At 38.2% G+C, this 23566-nt stretch overlaps 1 protein-coding gene across 1 annotated transcript in view; it reads left to right on the top strand.

Annotated features, from left to right (window-relative positions):
• The first annotated feature begins 254 nt into the window (after nt 1–254).
• Nucleotides 255–23566, top strand: part of TNPO3 (transportin 3) — an 83026-nt gene continuing 59714 nt past the window's right edge. Inside the window, exon 1 of the mRNA XM_065938491.1 lies at nt 255–776. Within this exon, the coding sequence (XP_065794563.1) occupies nt 606–776 (171 nt within the window). The 5' untranslated portion in view covers nt 255–605. The remainder of the gene's footprint in view (nt 777–23566) is intronic.

Raw genomic sequence — 23566 nt, 5'->3', positions numbered from 1 at the left:
GAAGAAGTCGGAAGGGGGAGGGAAGACCTCGGATCCATTGCCAAGGAGAGGAAAGCTGCACAGGTGTGCCAGCCACGAGGGTCGCAGAGCTCCAGACCCAGGCAAGAAATGTCGAGATCCACTTCTTACCGGCTCCAGTCCCTGTAGGGTCACTTCCGGGAGGGGGCGGGGACAAAAGAGGAGGCGTGCCGGCACGGAGGCCGTTTACAACGCACCAGACGGAAGTGTGCCAAAGGTTTTGGTGCTGCCGCTTCCGGTCCGGGTAAAGGCTGCTGAGGTACGCTGCATGGTCTCTGTCTTGCCGGGACAGCCTCCGGAGGGCAAGTCAGCAGGTCAGGAAGCTAACATCGGCGTCTGGATTCAGAAGTGTGGAGTCTTGTGGGAAGATCGGAAAAACGACCAGGAACTTGAATACGATCTAACCTGTGTTTCCGAGGGGGTAACTTCCACGAGGAGCCCATCTGCCTTGGTAACGGCCAAAGAGGAGATGGCGCCAGTCAGGGAGCGGCCGTGGCCGACACAGTGAGGAAGCGCGAGGGCGGAGCAACCGGAGGAGCCTCGGGAGAAGAGCCAGAGCCGTCGCTGCCGCCACCACCTCTACTACCATGGAAGGAGCAAAGCCGACACTGCAGCTCGTGTACCAGGCAGTACAGGCGCTGTACCACGACCCAGATCCCAGCGGAAAGGAGCGCGCCTCGTTTTGGCTTGGGGAGCTGCAGCGTTCGGTGAGGGGCCGGGAGAGGCCGTTCTGCGCCGCGGGGCAAGGGCTGGACAGGACCTAGGCTCGAGCTGGAGTCCAGCGGTTGGCCTCGTGAGGTCTTCCTTGGGGAGGAGCTGCTCCCGCGGGGTGGGGCTGCGAACCTACATCGCCGCCGCTTTTCGGAAACTAGTTGCACTGGTCGGTCGCGAAGTGGCCCTTTCCCCTCCCCGTAGAATGTGATTTGTAAGTCCTATACTTCTTGCTTGTGGCTTCGATCTGTTCCTCTTAAGTTTTACACTTGCTGCTACTTGTTTCTTAGGCTTTGCTTTTCCGTTTTGTCTTTCTTCAACCAAATCCAATCCCGGTCTTTATCTTCTAAGGATGCTTTATCCGTCTCTCTTCGGTGTTTAGGTGTTACGTCTGGTACTTCCTTTCCAGTCGTAGCTTACATCTTAACTGTTCTTTGCTGCTTTTCACTCTAGTTTGAGTATTGTATTCTCGTAGCTTCTCAGGTTTCTCGATCCTTATCCTCGTGAGTTTTTTCTTGTGTTTTGGAGTGCAACATAAAAAAAAAAATCAATTCTGGTTTCAGAAAATCTTTGCAGTTCTCTAATCTTATCTTTCTCCTGATTTTGACCTTCTCTATAAGATATAGATATCAAAGCTGCCTTGATTATTACAGATAATTGTGTCTGCGTCCAATGAGGGGATTAATTTATTGGGAGCCTGTCTTTTAATATTCAAATATTTATTTGTTTTTAATGGCAAATCGGGCTTCCCTGGTAGCTCAGACGGTAAAGCATCTGCCTACAATGCGGGAGACCCGGGTTCGATCCCTGGGTCGGGAAGATCCCCTGGAGAAGGAAATGGCAACCCACTCCCGTGTTCTTGCCTAGAAAATCCCATGGACTGAGGATCCTCGTAGGCTACAGTCCATGGGGTCGCAAAGAGTCGGACACGACTGAGCGACTTCACTTCACTTCGTATAGGTTGTACTTTGTGCGTTTGAATCACGTGCATTATGCTTCCTCCCCTAATTTTCCTACTTACCCTTGCTTTGCTTTAATTTTGTGTGAGTATGTATACTTGGTGATCTTGTTGACTTTACCTTTCTTATTTTTGCATTTCATACACCTAAGCAATATTATAAAATTTGCCCTCTCCCTTCCCATTCTTTTTTAAAACTCATACCTAGTACTTAAAGATGCTCTGCCTTTTTGAGGGCTCCTTGGCTGTAAGTGCATAATAAGTATTTTAAAATTTGCTACCTCGACTTTGAATATTACACTTAAAAAAAAAATCGGAAACTTAAGTCCTGGATGACCACATGAGAGGAGAAAGGAATTAAGACTCACTGTAGGCTACATAAGAAAATCGTTTTTATATGGTCTTATTTGTCGTTATTTAGTTGCTAAGTTGAATCGGACTCTTGCTACCTCAAGGACTGTAGCCCGCCAGGCTCCTCTGCCCATGGGATTTCCCAGGCAAGAAGAATACTGGAGTGGGTTTCTATTTTTTTCTCCAGAGGCTCTTCCAGACTCAGGGATTGGGCCTGCTTCTCCTGTATTGGCAGGCAGATTCTTTACCACTGAAGAAGCCACCAGGGGTCTTAGTGTTTAGTTAGTTTTTGTGATCTGGGAAATATCAATAACCTCAGATATGCAGATGACACCACCCTTATGGCAGAAAGTGAAGAAAAACTAAAGAGCCTCTTGATGAACGTGAAAGAGGAGAGTAAAAAAGTTGGCTTAAAACGCAACATTCAGAAAACTAAGATCATGGCATCCCTTCATGGCAAATAGATGGGGAAACAGTGGAAACAGTGGCTGACTTTATTTTTTTGAGCTCCAAAATCACTGCAGATGGCGACTGCAGCCATGAAATTAAAAGACGCTTACTCCTTGGAAGGAAAGTTATGACCAACCTAGACAGCATATTAAAAAGCAGAGACCTTGCTTTGCCAACAAAGGCCGTCTAGTCAAGGCTATGGTTTTTCTGGTAGTCATGTATGGATGTGAGAGTTGGACTATAAAGAAAGCTGAGTGCTGAAGAATTGATGCTTTTGAACTGTGGTGTTGAAGAGACTCTTGAGAGTCCCTTGGACTGCCAGGAGATCCAACCAGTCCATCCTAAAGGAGATCAGTCCTGAGTTCATTGGAAGGACTGATGCTGAAGCTGAAACTCCAATATTTTGGCCACCTGATGTAAAGAGCTGACTCATTGGAAAAGACCCTGATGTTGGAAAAGATTGAAGGTGGGAGGAGAAGAGGACAATGGGATAAGATGTTTGGATGGCATCACTGACTATGGATATGAGTTTGGGTAGGCTCTGGGAGTTGGTGATGGACAGGAAGGCCTGGCATGCTGCGTTTCATGGGGTTGCAAAGAGTTGAACACGACTGAGTGACTGAACTGAACTGAGTCTCTTATTACAGCCCTGCATCGTCACCATTATCATCATTATCATTGTTTACAGTCAGTCAGGTCCCAAGAGAAACGGATGCACACTTGAAATAGGTTAATTTGAGAAGGGTTTGTTTTATAAAGGTACTATTTATAAAGATACAGATATAATGTGCCATTAAAGTGTAGAAACCTAGAGCAAAACAGTTAATAGCCCTAAGCCATAAGAAATAAGATAGGGAGTGGTTACTTCTTGAGCTCTCAAGAGGAGTATGGAGTTGACTGCCTTGAGAGGAATGGTAGTTTTCATTTGAAGGGCCCTAGCCATCATGAGGTGATTTTGCAGGGAGGAAGTTGGAGGAATAAATATCTACACCTTATTCTCCTAACTTCCTCTTGGGATATCCCATTGGGCAAACCCAACCCTGAACTAGGAGACTCAGGAACCTGTTGATCTTTTCCATAGAGGTCAAGCACACTGGGGCAGAAAACATGGTAGTGAAGAGTGGAAAAGTGGACCTGGAAAATAGCACAGTCACACATCATCATTTTTAGTCATCTTCAGCGTCTGGATTGACAGTTCAGCTAACACATTGGCTTCTTAACTCCCTTCTTCTTTTTCTCAGTCACCTGGTCACTTAGTCACATCTTGGATCTTGTCATTGCTAAAAAAAAAGTCACCAACCCCCCAAATCACTGACTCACACGTTGAGCTCTAATCACATAATCCACTGAAATTCTTCTATTTTGCTGACTCAAGAATCTCAAATAATGTGATATAATATCTTTTGGTTTTTTAAAGTCTTACATAATTTTAACTTTTATAAAAATTAAGGTTACTAGCTGTTGTTAGCTTAATAACAAGCGTTATTATTGTTAAAATAGTTTTAAACCAGACTTCAAAAATTTTCTAAAAGTTATAAAATGGAAATAGATTTACAAGATTTTGGATAAAAAGACAGCAGTCTTATATAGACTTTCTCTTATGAAAGATGAGGATTTAGGCTCCTTTCACTTCTTCATACCCCATTACTCTAACATAGGTATACCACATTTTTGGTCGTATCATTACCCATTGTGAATCATGAAACATATATACCATGATAATTTCTTTTTTGTGCAGCTTTTGTGATAATTTTTTTCTTTTTTTTACCGTTTGCTTTATTTTCTGTGTATCTACAGTAATCCATCCCAAACTCTGTTAGGAGGTTTAAATATCCTCTTAGTATGTTCACACTGGTAATCTGTTTCCATTTTTGTTGGAAGAAAACCTTTCCTGAGAGCCCTCTATCTTCCTGCTTCAATCTGATCTGGTTGCTGTCCAGGTCTGTTGCATAATTATTGTCCTGGGATCTCACCATCTTAAGAGAATTCCGTTCTCTTGTATTGGATGCACTGAATCCTGGATCCCATGATCTTTTTTTTGGATTACTTCCTCATTTGACAGATAATTGAAAAGGGAACCTTCATCTCTTCTTTCTCATTGTCTTTGTTGGTCTTTTCTTGGACCACTTTTTTTACTCTGAGAGTTCTCTAGTCTTCTCCTGGGTGGGGTTGGGAAGTTATAAACTAGGCTGCTGGTGGCATGTGGGAGAATGAGCTGGAGGATGGATCTTACCACTAACCATATAGACTTTATTTAATTAATCTATTCAATATGATACTCCCATCCATAGGTAAGCCTGTTGTCCAAAAGTCCAGAGTTCTACTATAGTCTGTCCAAAGTAAACCTTGAGTCTTATGCGATGGTGAGAGGATAGTTATAGTATCCTGGTCCCTCAAGAGTCAGGGAGAAAATCTAGGAAACTAAACTGCTGACAAAGGTTTTTGAACCCATTCCTTTGTTTTCTGTTTCATTTGTTCTGTTTTCTGTTTCTGTCTTCAGACGTACCTCAGTACTTGGGATTCTTGAGCTTTTCTGGGATTTTGCAAATGAGTTAGTTTGCCCCCTTTATTGTTGTTGCTTAGTCACTCAGTCATGTCTGACTCTTTGTGACCCCCTTGGACTGCAGCATGCCGGGCTTTCCTGTCCTTCACTATCTCCTGAAGTTTGCTCAAACTCATATCCATTGAGTCAGTGATGCCATCCAACCATCTCATCCTCTGTTGCCCCCTTCTCCTCCTTCCCTCAATCTTTCCCAGTGTCAGGGTCTTTTCCAGTGAGTCTGCTCTTAACATCAGGTGACCACAGTATTGGAGCTTCAGCATCAATCCTTCCAATGAATATTTAGGGTTGATTTCCTACAGTTTGCCTGTTGACTTCCGCCATGCTTATCCCGTCTTCCCTCCCAGCCCACAGGCAAATTTCAGCTTTCTCAGACCTGCTCAGAGGGTTAACACTCACCCATTAGCTTTCTGGGGTTTCCCCGGTGATGTGGTAAAGAATCCACCTGCCATTGCAGGAGATGCAGGAGATGAAGGTTCAATCCCTGGGTCAGGAAGATCCCCTGGAGTAGGAAATGGCAACACACTCCAGTATTCTTGCCTGGAAAGTTCCATGGACAGAGGAGCTTGGTGGGCTACAGTCCATGGGGTCCCAAAGATAACTGAGCGTGTGTGTGTGTGTGTGCTTTCTAGTTCTCACAGTTTTGTTAATATTGTTCATGTGTGCATTCTCTGTCCTTGTGGGTTCCCTCACCTTTGGGGGGAAAAAACTTTTTATTCTAACTTTGGAAGGAACCCTCAGGCAAACTGATGTTTCAGTCAGTTTGATTGAGTTAAGAAGTCTTCCTTTGTTCTTGAATTTCATCAAAACCTTATTCCTTTCACTGGCCCTTTTCTTTGTTAGGTGTTATATTTTTCAAGTACTGTCATTGCCCTCTTTCTCCAGTATACCACCATCCCTTCACGTCTGATTTGAAGAACTTGAGCATGTGTATCCAGTTGCCTGCATCTTATTTTCTGAATTCTTAGGAACCTTAATCTTTTGATTATCCTGTGTCTTGCTTATATCCTCGAACTCCCTCTTTACTGGTTCTTTTTGCATCAGCACTCACAAAGCTGTAGTATCTCAAAGAAAAGCAGGTGGGTTTTTTGAGGGGAAGGAGGAGGGAAATGCTACCTTTGTCTGATTTTATGATTGATTTTTTTCTTACTTTTGTGCTTACCTATTACTTTTTCCCAGTCCTGTCTTCAAATGAAGAAATTAACCCATCTTTTCAAAGCCTAGCTTAAATTCTTTGTGTCTAAAATCTTAATTGATTCTCTTCTGCTGAAATTCATTTCTGACCCTGCCCCAACACCTAAAGCACTTTAATTGTATTTATCATATTTTTACCTTTTTGAAAACTTGTTTTGTCTGCCCCAGTAGACTGTATATAATATATATATATATATATAGATTATATATATTATCTATTCAGTTTATATAATCTGATATGCATAGTTGAAAAAATAAACCATGATTATTAAATGATCAAGATGCCTGACACACACAGGTTCTTAAGAATGTTCTTGAACGCATAGCTGCTTGTAGCATCTCCAAAGGGGCAGTTGGATGACTCAGATTTGTCTTTATCTATGAATTTCATTTATTTTTGCTGTGTTTCTCTAACATATCCATGGGTGACTGAAAATAAACAGTATTACTCAGCCTCCTGTGATGTTCTGTTTTCAGTCTTTCGAATCTTTTAAAAGAACAATCTTTATGAGAAAAGTTTTTATTACTCCCATTTTATACTTTGAACTAGTTGAGTACAGAAAAGGAGAACTTTCTGCAACAACTATCCTGTCTTGAAATGATCACTAAGTGACATTTTAAACAGAAAGTGTTTCAGTGTAGTAACAAATCATGCTGGAGTATCATAAGGTTTTAATTTTCACTTTGAAATTGATAAAGAATTCCCTTGTGGTTCAGTGGTTAGGACTCTGTGCTTTCACTGCAGAGGGTCCCAGGGTTCAATCTCTGATTGGGAAGTTAAGATCCCATAAGCCACATGGTGCGCCCCCCCCCCCCCCCCCCAAATCTCCTTTAGTTAAAAACAGAAAATGTGGTAACTAAAATTTTATACCATATAAAGTAGTAGTATATACCGTATAAAGTAGCATCCAAAACTGTATGGTCCCTAAAAAATAGCAAAAAAATTAAATTGGTAAGGAATAGACTCTACCTGGTTTGTTTCAAAACCACTTTGAATAATAGACACTTTGAAAAACTATTATCTTTACTTGTCTCAACCCCATAGTTGACTAACCTTAGAGCCATTTAGTATAGTTTTAATGGAACCTAGGGACAATAGACGGAGAAGGCAGTGGCACCCCACTCCAGGACTCTTGCCTGGAAAGTCCCATGGACGGAGGAGCCTGGGAGGCTGCAGTCAATGGGGTCGCGAAGAGTCAGACACAACTGAGCGACTTCACTTAAACTTTTCACTTTCATCCACTGGAGAAGGAAATGGCAGCCCACTCCAGTGTTCTTGCCTGGAGAATCCCAGGGACGGGGGAGCCTGGTGGGCTGCCATCTATGGGGTCACACAGAGTTGGACATGACTGAAGCGACTTAGCAGCAGGGACAATAGATTTGGTATAAAGGTGTAATTTGGATATGGTTCTGCCCATGCTACACATTAGCATCTTTTCTATCTGAGATTTGTATAAAATAGCCATTTTCAGAAGAATCTACTTTGATGACTCGTAACTTTTTTTCACCAAAATTCTTGGAAACAACTTAGAGCCATGGTTTTCCTTTATGTGATAGGCATATATCACTGATATCTTCAGAGTGTTTTAAAAGAAAGAAAATTATTGTGAGACATTTTAAAGGAAACCTGTTTAACAATGGACTATTTTGAATACTTAGTTTCCTTTGTTTACCTCTAAGTAACCAAAATGAGTAGAAGGTGTAGTATTGGAAGGAAAGACCATCTCTTTATATGGCTAATAAACTGTGCTACTCATTTGTTCTAAATTTTTAACTTAGATTAGAAGAAGGAGACTACCTTTATGGAGATAGTCTGTGGATTAGAGGTTATCTCAGAAGTTTCCTAGTTCACTCTAAACTGAAAAGATTGATGAAAAGAATCCAAAGACATAAATCAACTGAAATTGAATCATGCTTTGATACTAAGTTGGCATTGGTTTATCACATAGCCTTGAGAATTTTCTTCTAAATATATCTGGAAGGTCATGGGTCATGGAGTATCAGTTTCAAACTTCTTTCCTAGTAATTTTCCTCTTTGGAGTTTCTTGATTCTTTTTAGTTCTAAAACCTAGAATCTTTGATTTTTCCCCTAGCAGTGGGGTCATTGATTTGATTCACCTGAAAGTCTAGACATCTTTTAATGCTTCTGCTCTCATCTGCCAGTCAAGTGACTATTAAACCTGTTTTTGAAAGGCAGACTTTCTAGAAAATAGAAAATGTTCCTGTATGACTTCTCTGGGGTCAGTTAGTTCAGTGAATATAGGAATACTGTATGCTTTGCATTGCTGGAAAGTGGGAGTACATAAGTGGTAAAAAGCAAAGACCTTTCTACTGAATATAATAGTGTACTAGTCTGGTTATGTTGTCTAATATGATTGCCATTACCCATATGACTAATGTGGCTGTTTAAATTTGAGCTAATTTAAATAAAGTTAAAATCAATTCCTTATTTGCATTGTCACATTCCAAGTTTTGGACAGTGCAAATATAGTCATTTCACGTCCTTGTTGTATTGGAGCTTATGAATGAAGATTTGTGATGGTATTTCAGTGGGCATTATAGTCTATTATCTGGTGACATTCATCTGTATTTTGATTAGTTTATTTCTCATCTTCCCAGGCCTTGGACCAGAGTCGATGGTTTGAAACAGAATATAAAGTTATAAGGGTGCCAATACATTTTCTAAAAGATATTTATTTGTCTCCACTGGGTCTTAGTTGCAGCACACAGGATCTAAGATCTTTGATCTTCGTTGCAGCCTGTGGAATCTAGTTCCCTGACCAGGGATTGAACCCAGGCCCTCTGTATTGGGAGCACAGAGTCTTAGCTACTGGACCACCAGAGAAGTCCTACTCAACATTTTCTAACTTAACCATTTTAACTATTTTTAGGTATATAGGTCAGTGGTATTAGGTACATTCATGTTGTTGTGCAACCATCACCACACTATGATCAATGTAGTTTTATTTCTGTTCAGTTCAGTCGCTTAGTCGTGTCTGACTCTGCAACCCCATGGACTGCAGCATGCCAGGCTTCCCTGTCCATCATCAACTCCTGCAGTTTACTTAAACTCATGTCCATTGAGTCGGTGATGCCATCCAACTCTCTCATTCTCTGTCTTTACTAAAATTTTAAATATAATCATATAAAAACAAACATTTCAAAACGTGCTAAATATTAGAAAGTTAATCAGTGCTACAAACTTAGACAGCATATTAAAAAGTAGAGACATCACTTTGCTGACAAGGGTCCATATAGTCAAAGCTATGGTTTTTCCTGTGGTCATGTACGGATGTGAGAGTTGGACTCTAAAGAAGGTTGAGCACCGAAAAATTGATGCTTTTGAATTGTGGTGCTGGAGACTTAAGAGTCGCTTGGACAGCAAGGAGATCAAACCAGTCAATCCTAAAGGCAATCAGTTCTGAATATTCTTTGGAAGGATTGATGCTGAAGCTCCAATACTTTGCCCACGTAATGTGAAGAGCTGACTCACTGGAAAAGACTGATGCTGGGAAAGATTGAAGGCAAAAGTAGAAGAGGGTGGCAGAGGATGAGATGTTCGTCTATCACTGACTCGATGGACATGAGTTTGAGCAAACTGGGAGATGATGAAGGACAGGGAAGCCTTGGGTTCTGTAGTCCATGGGATTGCAAAGAGTGGACATGACTTAGTGACTGAACACCAATCAGTGCTATCTTTAGAATTTTTCATCTTCCCAAACTAAAACTCTGTACCTGTTGAAGAATAATTCTCCATTCCCTCCTCTCTTCAGCTCCTCCTGGTAACCACCATTCTGCTTTTTTTTCTTCTATAAATTTAACTACTCCAGGTGCCTTATGAATAGAATAATACAGTACAACCATCACCACCATCCATCTCCAGAACTTTTCTCGTATTATAAAACTGAAAAATCTGTACCCATTAAACATAGTTAACTGACTCCCCATTTCTCATTGTCCCTGGCAACCACCATTCTGCCTATTGTCTTCATGAACTTGACTACTCTGGGCACCTCATATAAGTAGAATCATACAGTATTTGTCCTTTTGTGACTGACCAGCTTGTTTCACTTAACGCCTTCAGGGTTCATCCATATTGTAGAATGTGTCAGAATTTCATCCCTTTTTAAGGCTGAATAATAATGTATGTATGTACCACATATTGTTTATCTATTCATCTGCTGGTACACACTTGGGTACCTTCCACATTTTGGCTATTATGAATAATGCTGTTATGAACACAGGTGTAGAAATATCTTTTGGAATCCCTTCTATTAATTCTTTTGAGTGTATCACCAGAAGGGGAGTTGCTGGATCGTATGATAATTCTGTGTGTGTGTTTTTTTTTTTTTTTTTAAGGAATTAACACGCTATTTTCTAGATTTTTATAGAATTTTAAACTCTTCCTCCCGCCCACTTTCTTGGACTACACTGTGTGGCATACAGGATCTTAGTTCCCCAACCAGAGAGCCATGCTTCCTACAGTGGAAACTCGGAGTCTTAACTGCTGGAGCACTAGAGAAGTCTTACAAGCTCTGTTGAACTTAAAAACAGATTTAATTCTTAGAAAGTTGAGCTTGCTCAGATTGTCTCTCCTGTATTTCCCTAGCGTGTACCCTGGTACTGAAATACTACCAGAGAGTGTTTTAAACTGGTGAAGTTCTAGAGAGAAGTTTATTTCTGTTTATTGGAAGTTCACAGTACTGCTAATGGGAATAAATTTGTTGTGTTTGGCATGCAGAACCCCTTGAAAGTATCAATTTAATTTTTTCCGCTTTCTGGTTAGACTTCTCAAAATGAAAATGTTATGAAATTTGTATTTTTTTTCTTTTGGTAAGAAATTTCTGTTAACAGAGTTTACATGTTTTTTTCACCTTTTTCCCCCAAGCCCATAGCACTCTTCTTTTCAGTTTTTCTCTGTATTAATTGTTACTTGTATTTTCTGTCTCAGCCATTATACATATGACCCTAAAGCAGAAGAATGTACTTAGAACTAGTCCTAAAAAGGTATATATTTTTACATAAGCATTCAGAGTTTTCTGACACTATAATGCATTTTTGTTAAACCTTAAGCTAGATATCTAATATTTCTGTGTGATTAAAAAACTTGAATCTTCAGCAGGGTGTTAGTGTAGCTTAGTATGTGCAATAGTACTCTTATTCTTCAGGTTTATATGAGTTGTTATAAAAAAAACTTGTTCAGATAGGCAGGAATGGAGACCATGAGTAAAGGAAATCCATTTCTCATATTTTCGGCTTTTAGGAAACCCTCATATGGGCTGCTCATTTGCTTGAAATGGTTTCAAGCTTGACATTTTCTACTTTTAAAGCAGGGCTGCCCAGTGTAATTAGTAAGGTCCACAGTGAATTGATTTTCAAGGAATGCATGCTTCAGTCACTCCTAACCCAAGTTGATCTTATAGATCCAGACATCTTTTTTCAGGGCCTTGAGGGTTAATAGTCACATGTACAGGTGACTGAGGGTTTTTAATTTGGATAGGAATTCTTTATAGTTGTTGGGAAAAAAATATTGGCAAAATTTCTCAGTATCATAATATATGTGACCAACAGCTACAGATTTGAGACAAAGTTTATTTTATGACTCAGGACTGTTTGAAAATGCTTGTCCCAGAAACACTGGGATTTAATCAGAAACTGAGGAGACTATAGTGTGCAGTATAGTCATTTGGTCTTACCGATTCCTCTCATTGAGATCAAGATAGAATGATACATAAGGGCACTATAGTCTTCCAAATTGTCCTGAGCAGTGATTGAGTATTTCTTTTGAAATTTGAGTAGCTTTTGATGTTTTAAAGAATTATTTTTAGCCAGGAATCTCTTCCCTTCCATAAGGGAAATAATGTCTTCCTTTTAATTATCTATTCAATTACTATGGGGATGGCTGTGAAAATGTAAATTGACTGAACTTAACTCTATAAATGAGCTTTTTTGCTTCTAGAAAAGTAGTTGTTTATGCAAACATGGGGATTTTATGGTTCTGGGAGCTCACTAAGGGCTTTATGATTATTTTTCACTTAGGCTCTGTGTTTGGAGTTGGGATTTGTTTACTCATTACTGCTGTGGTGAAGGTATTAGCTAAGTTTCATTTCATCATAGTTTCTGTATTTCAGGCCATCTTGCAAAACAAATTATTTTGAAAGATAACAGTTTTAGATAGTGATGGTTCTCTTTTGAGAGCTATAAAATATAAGCTTATAGCTTTTTAATATCCATTCATATCATTTTCTCTCCTCACTGTCTAAGAAAACCATTAGAAAGTAACTTGTGACAGACCTAGCAATTTGTCTTAGATTTATAAAAGTTTCATAACGGATTAGATACAAAAACTTAAGATAGTTGACTGACTTAAAAAATAAAATACTTCCTCTTTTTCAGGTTAATAAAACTAATTTGTTCTTTACTTGTCTCATGAAAATGATTTTTTCTTGCTTTGGGAAATTCTGATTTTTCTAGCTCTATACCATATTGTTACAGGTGTTACATATGTCTAAAATGTTACTTGGTCTGGTTGACAGTGTTTTTTAAGGGTTCTTTTTACTGTACTCATACCTAGTCTTCCTCTCCTTCCAGTATACTATAAACAGTTTATAAATGTATTATTCAGTAATTGAAATGCTTTTAAAAAGTACACCAATCTGACACATTTATGCTTACTTTTCACATCCCTTTGAAATATTTGGGTTTTTTTTTCCCATTGAAATATCTTTATTTCTAGAAATTCTATTTACTAGAGCTTTTCTGTTTTCAGGGAAGTATTCTGAGTAATTCTACTTAATTTGAGGAGTTTTTATATAGGATTAACTAGCAGCTCTAATCTGCTTCTGATTTTTGGCAGCTAATGAATCCTTAGGCCCCTATCGGGGTGTGGACTTGCATTGTTAAGGGTCTGCTCATTGATTTCTGTTGATTCACCAGTTTCTGTTGATAACAGCAGAACTGTTATTGTAGAAATGAGTCTTGGAGCAGTCATGACTGTTAAAGAAAAAAAGGGCAAGTACTTTTAGGATCTGCTGAGTAGTATAATGAAAGACTTGGAGCATGTTAGTCAAAGGATTGCTGGGCCATCCCCTGTTTCATATTCATCACATAGTCATGGAAATATCTTTTGAAAAGACTGATATAAAGGCCTGTTCTGCTACTGCTTTGTGAAATGGAAGATTGGAATTAGTTGCTTAAATGGAAAATGTTCTCTTGTTGCAGCCTCTTTGAAATGTGCTGCTAGTGGGAGCTGCAGCTTCCTCCTGCTGACTCTGAGCCCCAGGCTTCGGTTGAGATGGTCCTTTCAGAAATGTGGAGCTTAGTTCAAGCCTGGATTTCAGTGGGTAGCACCTGGCATCTGTGGCTAGAAAGTCCTATGAAGTGTAAGTGCTTTATTCTCTCCTTGTAAAGAATCCCTTTTCCTTTCTTCTTTCTGCAGCTTAGCAGAGGGGAAGAGCAGTGAGCAGTGTACTTATAGGGTCTACTGTATCAGGATGGTTGCATTTTCTTAATGATTCAGTGATTAAAACAAGATTGCTTGTTGTTTGGATGCCAACAATTTTTAAACCCTCCTGGAATTCAAAATAAAGGGACAAATTATGATCTCTTAATATATAGTACTGGCAGTGTCATCCTGGGTAATTTTTCACTGACAGTTTACTTAGAAGATTGTGATATTCAAGTTTCCCAGGTTTCTTTAGAGGTCACTCTTGTCTTTTATTCTTATTCCAAAGAACAAATATTTGAAAAGAGAGGCACCATTGACCAGTGGGTGGGGCAGCATCAAGATAAATAAGGATGCTTGAAATGAGAAGACAGTTCTTTTTTCACTTTGGTTCCACTTGACACATTTACACAAAGAGCAGTATGAGAATTTTCTAAGACTGATTCTTCATAGAATTGTCCTAGGAAATACATATAGCTGCCATCTTACTTTAGTTAAAAAACAAAAAACTATGATAACAATAAGCATTAGAAGATGCAGATTTTATATTTAGTTTAGTTGCTTCAGATTACCTGCTTTTCTCTCTCTCTTTTTTCTATTACAAAAATACTGATAGTATTCAAAGTAAGGTAATTCTAGAAAAGATTCCCATTTATGGAAGACTTTTTAAGTTTTCCTTCGCTGAGATTTTTCTGAGATTCTTAAATCATCAGATTTTGGCTAGGAAAATACCGAGCTTCATTTCATTGCTAAAGCAAAATATATATTGAAAACAAAACAAAACCAAGGCTCCATACGAGAAAGGCAAGCAGAGTTAGCAAATGAGGACTCTGAATGAAAAACATCTCATCCTTTCACGGCCCTTGTTTTCTTTATCTGGAAAAAACTGGTTTGCTTGTTTTCTTTTACTCTCTCACTTTTCTAAACATTGTGGATTCTGTTCTTAACAGATTACTCCCAATCCAGTAAGTATCCCAGCTACCTAGCAAAAGAATAGGCTTTGTGTTGGGGAGGTCAAAGAGATGTTATAGATTTATGAGATGATAGTATCTTGTCATTTGCTTCATATTTAGTCATTTAATATGTGCGTGTATGCTTTGTGTCCAACAATTTATGACCCTGTGTGCATAGCCCGCCAGGCCCTTCTAACCATGGGATTTTTCAGGCAAGAGGACTGAAGTGGGCTGCCATTTCCTACTCCACGGGATCTTCCTGACCCAGGGATTGAAACTTGCATCTTCTGCATTGGCAGGGATTCTTTACCACTGAGCCACTTGGGAAGCCCCTGATTTAATATATATTTCTTTATATTGCTCTATGGCTAGGGAATTTTTGAAAAATGCAGAAATAATTAAGGTTGTTCTTTCCTTTGTAATCTATTAGAAAAGATGAACAAAGCCCAAATAATTACAATATAAAGTACTACAATTGAACTGTTGCAGTCAAGGTTACCTCAGTAGTAAGGAAAAAGGATTTCTCCTCCAGTATTTTTCTTTATCTCTGGCTTTCATGAGTTTGAATATGATGTGTTTAGCATTTATTTGTTTGGGAGAGTTGGGGATAGGATCATTCCCTGTTGTCCTCATCTGCAGTACAGTCTTCAGCACCTCCAGTGTCCAGTGTTCTCATTGGTGGGGCTTTCTCAGTGATTCTGTCATCCACTGTGGCATTCACGCTCTGTCTTGTATCTGGTGGGTCTTGTGCAGGATAAATTTTTTTACCCTTCAGTGGTAGGAGACCTCTGTGGTGGTGGTATTATTATAGTATGACGGGCTCAAGACCTTGTGCCAGGCCCTGTAGGGTGGAGGAGGGTTTCTTCTGTTACCCTTAGTATAATAGCAGTGGGTCTTACTTAATGTGTGCCTTGGGGGGTGGGGTGTGTGACATGGTTTGCTGCCCCTCCAACACCAATTAAGACTTTTATTCATTAGAGGAGAAGGGTCTAATCAGAGCTTTTTGTATCCTTTCTGCAGTTGTGGCTACTCCTCCTGTCCTCTAGGACTGTACCAGCAAAGAGGTTTCTCTGGTCTCCTGCTCTACCCCTGTTCTTGCTCCTGAGTATTTGGTGGAGTTGCGTGGATAAGAGCCTGTGGGTGGTGTGAATTTCCCCTGAGTCTCAGGGGTTTTATAGTTCATGCTAGCGCACCCTTAGTCTTTATCAGTTGTTAATAATTTTAATTGAACTTTTATTACCTGGTTGTCTGGTGTTCCACATCTCTCTTCTTTGTCCTGCCATAGTTGAACCAACACTTGTCTTCTGTCTCCTTGGAGAGGTGTCTTTAATTTTTAGTTTACTTACTTGTCCTGGAACCTGAGCTTCCTGATCATTTAAGAAAAGTTACTATGTCGTTTGATTTTATTTATTGTTAGCTGGCAAGCAGTATTTTCAACTTTCTACATCTTAGGTGGATGTTGAATTCCACTCAGGCATATAGATTCATTTATTTTAAACCCCACAAGATATTGTTGCTTTATATAGTCAGTGTTCACAGATATTTACTCACATACTTAGCCTTTCCATTATTATTATTCATTGCTTCCTAATTTCCATGTTTCAATCCAGAATTATTTTCTTTCTGCTTGAAGAACACCCTTTAGTTTTAGTGTTTTCTTCTTTCTTCTATTAGTAATGAACTCTTTCCTGTCTTTTTATTTTTTCTTTTAATCTCAAAGTGTCTAAATTTTGTTGCATTTTGGAAGGAATCTTTTGCTGGGTATAAGTAACCAACTGACAGTTATTTTCTTTCAGTACTTTGAAGATACTTGATTCCATTTTTTATGTTAGCAAGTCAGCTATCGGTCTAATTAACTGTTCCTATAAAGATAATACATACCTTTTTTTCTGGCCTTTAATATTTTCCTTTTTGTCTTTAGCAGTTTTTTAGCAGTGTTATTTGATGTGCTTAGGTCTGGTTTTTCTGTCCTTAGGGTTTACAGAGCTTCTTAAACTGTGGCTTGGTGTCTTTTATCAGTTTGGAAATTCCTCAGCCATTATCTTTAAATAGTGCCCCCCCCTTTTTTTGTTTTTCTTCTGAGGTTTCAGTTATATGTTAGATTTTTTCACTTATATCCCATATGTCACTTATATTCTTCCCCTTCTTTACCTTCTAACCTTTTTTGAATTTTTACTTCAGGTCTTGTTTTTCTATGACCTGTTTTCTATGACCTGTTTTCTAGCATAGTAATCTTTTTTTCTGTTGTCTAATTTGCTGTTTAACCCTTTCAGTTGGATCCTAATTTCAGTTAACATATTTTTCAATTCTACTATTTCCCTTTGATTCTTTTTTTTTTAAGATTCTATTTCTTAATGGAAATTCCAAATATTTAATTTTCTTAAATATGTTAACCAGCTACTTAATTTTTCCCAACTGTTTATTTTGAAAATTCATAACTTGAAAGAATTGTATTGTGAACACTGATTCATAATAAGCTGTCTCCTCAAACTGCCTGTTCCCATTTGTTTTTTCTCTGTTTCTTTTTCTCCCTTTTGGAATCTTTGAGAAGTAAATTGCAGATTTTAAAATTCTGTATCCCTAAACACTTTTGCATATTGTTTGTAAGAACAAAGGCATTCTACTAAATTAAAATCATTATCACATTAAAGAAATTGAACATTGATCTACAATTATGTTATCAAATACATAATCCATATTCAAATTTCCTAGTTGTTTGACAGATTCCTTGCTTTTTTAGCATTTTATTTTCTCTAATCCAGGATCCACTGAAGGATAATGCATTGTTTTTAGTTGTTATATCACTTTAATTTCCTGTTTTTTAAAAAATGATAGTGATATTAAAAAACAAATTTAGGCCCATTTTATATTTGTTCTTAATATGACCCACTCACTATTTTGTCTCATTGTTTTCTCATGATAGTGTTTAGCTTAAGCAGTTTTTGGAAGAAACCTGTGTGAATGAAAAATTGTTGTTTTCAGCAGTGAAAGTGAATCACGTTGACTCACTTAAAATCTGTTTGTCCCATTACTGGTGATACTAAATTTTATCATTTTGATTGAGACATCACAGTTATTTTAGTTCTCATTTGATAATTCCGTTATCTAGATAAGTTATTTTCTATTGTCCGTTTCCACCCCCAACCCCCTCTTTTGCTTTTATTTGATAAATAACTGGATATATTGTTTAAGAAAAGTTGAGATAATCAGTGATGTTTTTCTCCTGAGGTAATTTCTTTTGTTTTTGACAGAATTTTATCATAGGTTCAGATTCCTTTAGTCTAAAAAGCCCTTAGATTTTGATAGGGATTGCATTGAATCTTCCCTATAGTTCAGATGGTAAAGTATCTGCCTAGAGTGCAGGAGACCTGGGTTCGATCCCTGGGTCAGGAAGATCCTCTGGAGAAGGGAATGGCAATTCAGTCCAGTATTCTTGCCTGGAGAATCCCATGGACAGAGGAGCATGGAGGGCTAAAGTCCGTGGGGTTGCAGAGTCAGACATGACTGAGCGGCTAACACTGCTACTGCTGCATTGAATCTGTAGGGAACTTTGGCTAGTTTTAACAACTGTAGGAAGTCTGATCCTTAAACTTAGGATGTCTTCATTTATTAGTGTCTTCTTTAATTTCTTTCACAAATATTTTGTAGTTTTCAGTGTAACAAATTGCTTTATTTCTGAATATTTTGTTCTTTTTGGAAGCTCTTGTATATGTGGTTGTCTTCTTAATTTCCTCTGCAGCTTATTTATTGTCAGTATTAAAAACAACTGATTTAGGGGTGTTGACTTTGTATTTTGCAACTTTGCTGAATTTCTTTATTATTTTTCATAGGTTTGTGGGGAATCTTGAGTATTATCTACATAAAAGGTCATGTCATATGTTAGCAATGATCATTTTACCTCTTGTCCTCCAGTTGGAATGCCTTTTGTTTCTTTTTCTTGCCTAACAGCTCTGGCCAGTACTGTGATGAATAGAAGTGGGCATCTTTTTTTTTGTCCCTGAGTTTTTTAAAGTTTTTTTTAAGAGTTTTGAGAAGTTTTCAGTCTTTGAACATCAAAATGATGTTCATTGTGAGTTTTTCATATGTAGTCTTTATTATGTTGTGACAGTTTCCTTCTTTAATATACTGTTGAATTCGGTTTGCTACTATTTAAGTTTTTTCTTTTTTTGCATCAGTATTCCTAAGGGGTATTATTGATTTGTAAGGGTTTTTTTTTTTTTTTTCCTTGTAGTATCTTTGTCTGGCTTTGGTATCAAGGTAATGGTGGCCTCATAGAATGAATTGGGAAGTGTTTCCTCTCTTTTTCAGTTTTTGGAGTGAATTTGAGAACGATTGGTGTTAATTCTTTAAATGTTTGGTAGAATTTACCAATAAAGTCATCTGGGCTTTTCTTTGTTGGAAAGTTTAGATTACTGATTCATTCTGTTCACTGATTATAATAATATAGTCTATACAGATTTTCTGTTTCTTCTTGATTCAGTCTTGGTACATTGTATATTTCTAGGAATTTGTCAATTTCATCTGGATTATCCACCTTGTTAGTGTACAGTTCATAGTATTTTTTATACTCTTTTTTTATTCCTGTAAAATTAGTAGTAATGTCTTTACCTTCATTTCATTTCTTTTTTCTTAGTTAAAATCTAGCTAAAGTTCTTCCCAGGTGGCTCAGACAGTAAAAAATTCACCTGTAATGCAGGAGACGTGGGTTCGATCTCTTGGTCTGAATGATCCCCTGGAGAAGGGAATGGCTACCCACTCCAATGTTCTTGCCTGGAAAATTCCATGAACAGAGGAGCCTGGTAGGCTACAGTCCATGGGATCACAGAGTTGGACATGACTGAGTAACTAACACTTTCAAAGGTTTGTCAATTTTGTTAATCTTTTTCAAGAATCAAATCATGGTTTTTCTATGTTCTATTTTATTTGTCTTTGTTCTAATCTTTATTATTTCTTTCCCTATTCTAACTTTGGGCTTAGTTTTTTCTTTTTCCTTTTTTTCTAGTTCTTAAGATATAAAGCTAGGTTGTTGATTTGTGATATATTATTTTCATTTAAGTGTATATGTATAGCTATGAATTTCCCTTTTAGCACTGTTTTCACTCCATCCTGGATGTAAGTTTTGGTATGTTGTATTTCCATTTTCATTTGTCAGGCTGTCTTCTTAATTTCCCTTCTTTGACCCATTGGTAGTTTAATAATTTATACTTAGTTTTTTTGTATTTGTGAATTTTCCAGTTTTCCTTTTGTTAATTTCCAGTTTCATTTTGTTTTGCTTTATTTATTTATTTGGTTGTGTGGCGTCCTAGTTGCCACACATGGGATCTTCATTGCATCATACATATCTTTCGTTGTGGCATGAGCGCTCAGTAGTTGCAACTTGCTGGCTCTGGAGCGCAGAGTCAGTAGTTGTGGTGCACAGGCTTAGTTGCCTGGCAGCAGGTGGAATCTTCCCAGACCAGGGATCCAACCTATATCTCCTGCATTGGCAGATGAATTCTTAAACACTGGACCATCAAGGAAGTTCCCTTTTAACATTTATTAAGACTAATTTTGTGGCCTAACATTTGGTTTATCTTGGAGAAATTTTAGCCTTTTTGAGGTACATTTCCTGTTTCCTGTACTGGCCCCAACTGAAAATCCAGACTATTTCCCAGTCCTCTTCCTTGGTGAGCTCTGAATTCCACTTTTTATCTCCCCATTCTTGTGCGATTCCCCAAAACTCTTAAGCTTCTTAAGCCTCTTGTCTTCCATTTCAAATGTATAAATGCCTTGAGGGGAAGAGGTAGAGCCAAATACTAAGCTGAACTTTCCTCTTTCTTGTCTCTGGAATCTGTAGCTCATGTTCTAGGTGTTTTGGTAGTTCTGATGTCTTCAAACTAATTCTTTTGATATTTGATTCATTTTTTTCTATTTATTTTTGGCTGGAAAATTGGTGTAAAGCCAGCTAGTATGGTAAAACCAATGTTGAGATACTTGATGAGTGCTATGAACGTTATAGCTTCACATTGTTTAGGGAGGATGTGGTGCATGAAACTAACTCCTATATACTAAGAAGCTTCACTATGCTTTCCAAAAAAATGTGATTTAAATTTTTACAAAAAGGATTTTATGGTAACATCTGCATCTTCATTTTTTGAATATATATCTTAGGGATACCTTATATTAGGGCTGCAAATTCATATTTATTCTTAAAGACAGTTCCAAAGGACATGTTAAATAATATTCAGGCATCATCAGTGGTGCTTGAAAAAGAAATCTTTGCATCCGCACACCCAAGTTAACAGTTCTGCAGAGGGCCATAGCTGTTTTGTTTTGTTTTGTCTTTTGCTTCTGCCCTTCATTTTTGAGATCTCTGTTTTTAAGGAGATAAGGGTATTTGTCAGAAATACAGATAAGATTTATACAGAAATACAGATAAATATTAATAAGAATGATATGATCGATTTTTTTTTGCTAGTTTCTGCCATTCAAATTAAAACACAACATGACACTGCACCATCAATGCACTTTTCCACAAGGGTTCTAATTCTAACCTGGTGGGGTTGACAGATTTCACTAGAGAGAAAGACTTCATACTAGTTTAATTTAATAAGTAGTACTTATTCTGTTTTATTTCTTCTGTTTTATTTTGTTTTGTTTTATTCTGTTTTATTTCTTAAACACAGATATAGGAAAACCACACGAAGCAAATGTATAACTTGTTGAATTAAGGTAGATGTTTTGAGGGACTTTTAATCTTCCTTCTTTCCCTGTTCTGTAGAGGAATCTGGGTCATTTGACCTCTTGAGTTTCCCTACAATCTTGATTTTGTTTATTACGCAGTCAGGATGCAGTTTACTTTCTGTGTATTTCCTGCAGATTGCCACCTGGATCCTGAGGCTTAATGAGATGCAGGTTTGTTCCTCTGTCCTTGTGGTGATCTGTTCTTTCAACAGGAAGCACGTAATATCTGATTGTCTGTCTTCATGATCTACTAATGTGAAACAAATTATCCTGAACTCCCAAGACCTTGTGATTTAAAACAGAAACCATTTCATTGTATCTCATACCTTTGTAGGTCATGAATGTGAGGAAACTCAAGCAGGGCTCTGTGAGGGATTCTGCTCCATGAGGCTCCATTTGGTGGATGGACTCTTCTGCAGGCTCTGCGATGACTTGTTGCATGCTTGACGCTCCGGTGGCAGTGGCTGGAAGACCTGACTTAGTTGGGCTTCATTTGCTTTCCGTGTAGTCTTAGGCGTCTTTCCATTGTCTCTCTAGCAGAGTAATCTGAGCTTTCTTAACAGTAAATGTTAAAGAATTTATGGGCTTCCCTTGTGGCTCAGCTGGTAAAGAATCTCCCTGCAATGCAGGAGACCTGGGTTCGATCCCTGGGTTGGTGAAGATCCCCTGGGGAAGGGAAAGGCTACCCACCCCAGTATTCTGGCCTGGAGAATTCCATGGACTGTATAGTCCTTGTGGTTGCAAAGAGTTGGACATGACTGAATGACTTTCACTTCAAAGAATTTAAAACCACCACAGTAACCAATGAATATTTTGGGGAGATAGTTTGTTGTGTTTTATCATTTATCGATGAATCTTGCTTGTAGCAATTATTTCTGAGGTGTTCTAACGGTGGTGATTTTCTGTTCCCCTCCTTTCTGTTTATTAACTAGCATTCTTCTGTTAAAAAGATGTTTTATATCCTGCAAATAACCTCTTCTCATTTATTTAGTTGCTACTCACATCAGTATGTACTCATGGATTTTGTTTTATTTTTGAATTATCCAATAGTATCATAATTTGTTACTCCCAGGTTTTGTAGTTTAGGCCATTGAGAGCTTTTTCAGTTGGCACCTATGTCCTTTAGTTTAGTTTTTTTTTTCTTTGTCCTTTAGTTTTTAAAATATTTTTCTGGCCTACTTTCCTTGTAGTGATGCTATTCTGCTCATTGTTGTCCCTGCCCCCTCACCACCACCCCCCATTGCTATATATATGGCATTTGAACTCAGTGGTTTCTTTTTTGTGAAATTGTTCAACTTTTAGAAGGAGGCATAGTTAAGGGGATAGTATTTCCAACTTCATAGAGCTTCCTTTTCTGTTGTTTTCAGATAATATTTACAGATATGGTGATTTGATTTCTAAGATTTCCTAGTTTTGTTCCCTTCTCCTTTTTCCCCTTTGTCTCTGTTGTACTTGTTCTGTATAATATTCTTTTCACATCAGTTTCTCCTCTTTTGGGGCCTTGCCCTGACTTCAGTTTTAAGAATTGATAGATTTTGAAAGAACAGCATGTATATTATCTATGGTGAAACGGACCACCAGCCCAGGTGGGATGCATGAGTCAGGTGCTCTTGCCTGGTGCACTGGGAGGACCCTGAGGAGTCGGGTGGGGAGGGAGGTGGGAGGGGGGATCGGGATGGGGAATACGTGTAACTATATGGCTGATTCATGTCAATGTATGACAAAACCCACTGAAATATTGTAAAGTGATTGGCCTCCAACTAATAAAATAATATTAAAAAAAAAAAATAAAATAAAAAAAATAAAAAAAAAAAAAGAATTGATAGAGGCTAGACTGTTCCATCTCTTTAGACCTTACATAGGCCTGTTTTACTCATTTGCTTTTGGATTGGGCAAAACCTTTCCTGTTTTCAGCTGCAGTCTTCAGATGGTTTCTCTGTGTTTTCTAGTGACTGCCTATTGAAACTTTTGGTGTTCTCTCCTCTTAGATCCATTAGATACCTTGTTGTTTCTCTCTGCTTCTGTTTTTACTAAATAGGTCTTACAGATGTCACGGCATGTCCACTTATGTTTTGGGGTCCTTGGAGATAACTAGATAATACCTAGTTTTGTGGTACATGTCTATAGTGTTTTGGTTTTGCTCTTTAATTGCTCTTGTTTTCATGAGGATATGGTTATTCTAAGGCTTGCTATTACCTATTTTT

This window comes from Muntiacus reevesi, chromosome 6, assembly GCF_963930625.1.
Source record: "Muntiacus reevesi chromosome 6, mMunRee1.1, whole genome shotgun sequence".
Lineage (NCBI taxonomy): Eukaryota > Metazoa > Chordata > Mammalia > Artiodactyla > Cervidae > Muntiacus > Muntiacus reevesi.
The sequence above is the reverse complement of the archived record's forward strand: the minus strand, read 5'-3'. Positions and strand labels throughout refer to the sequence as shown.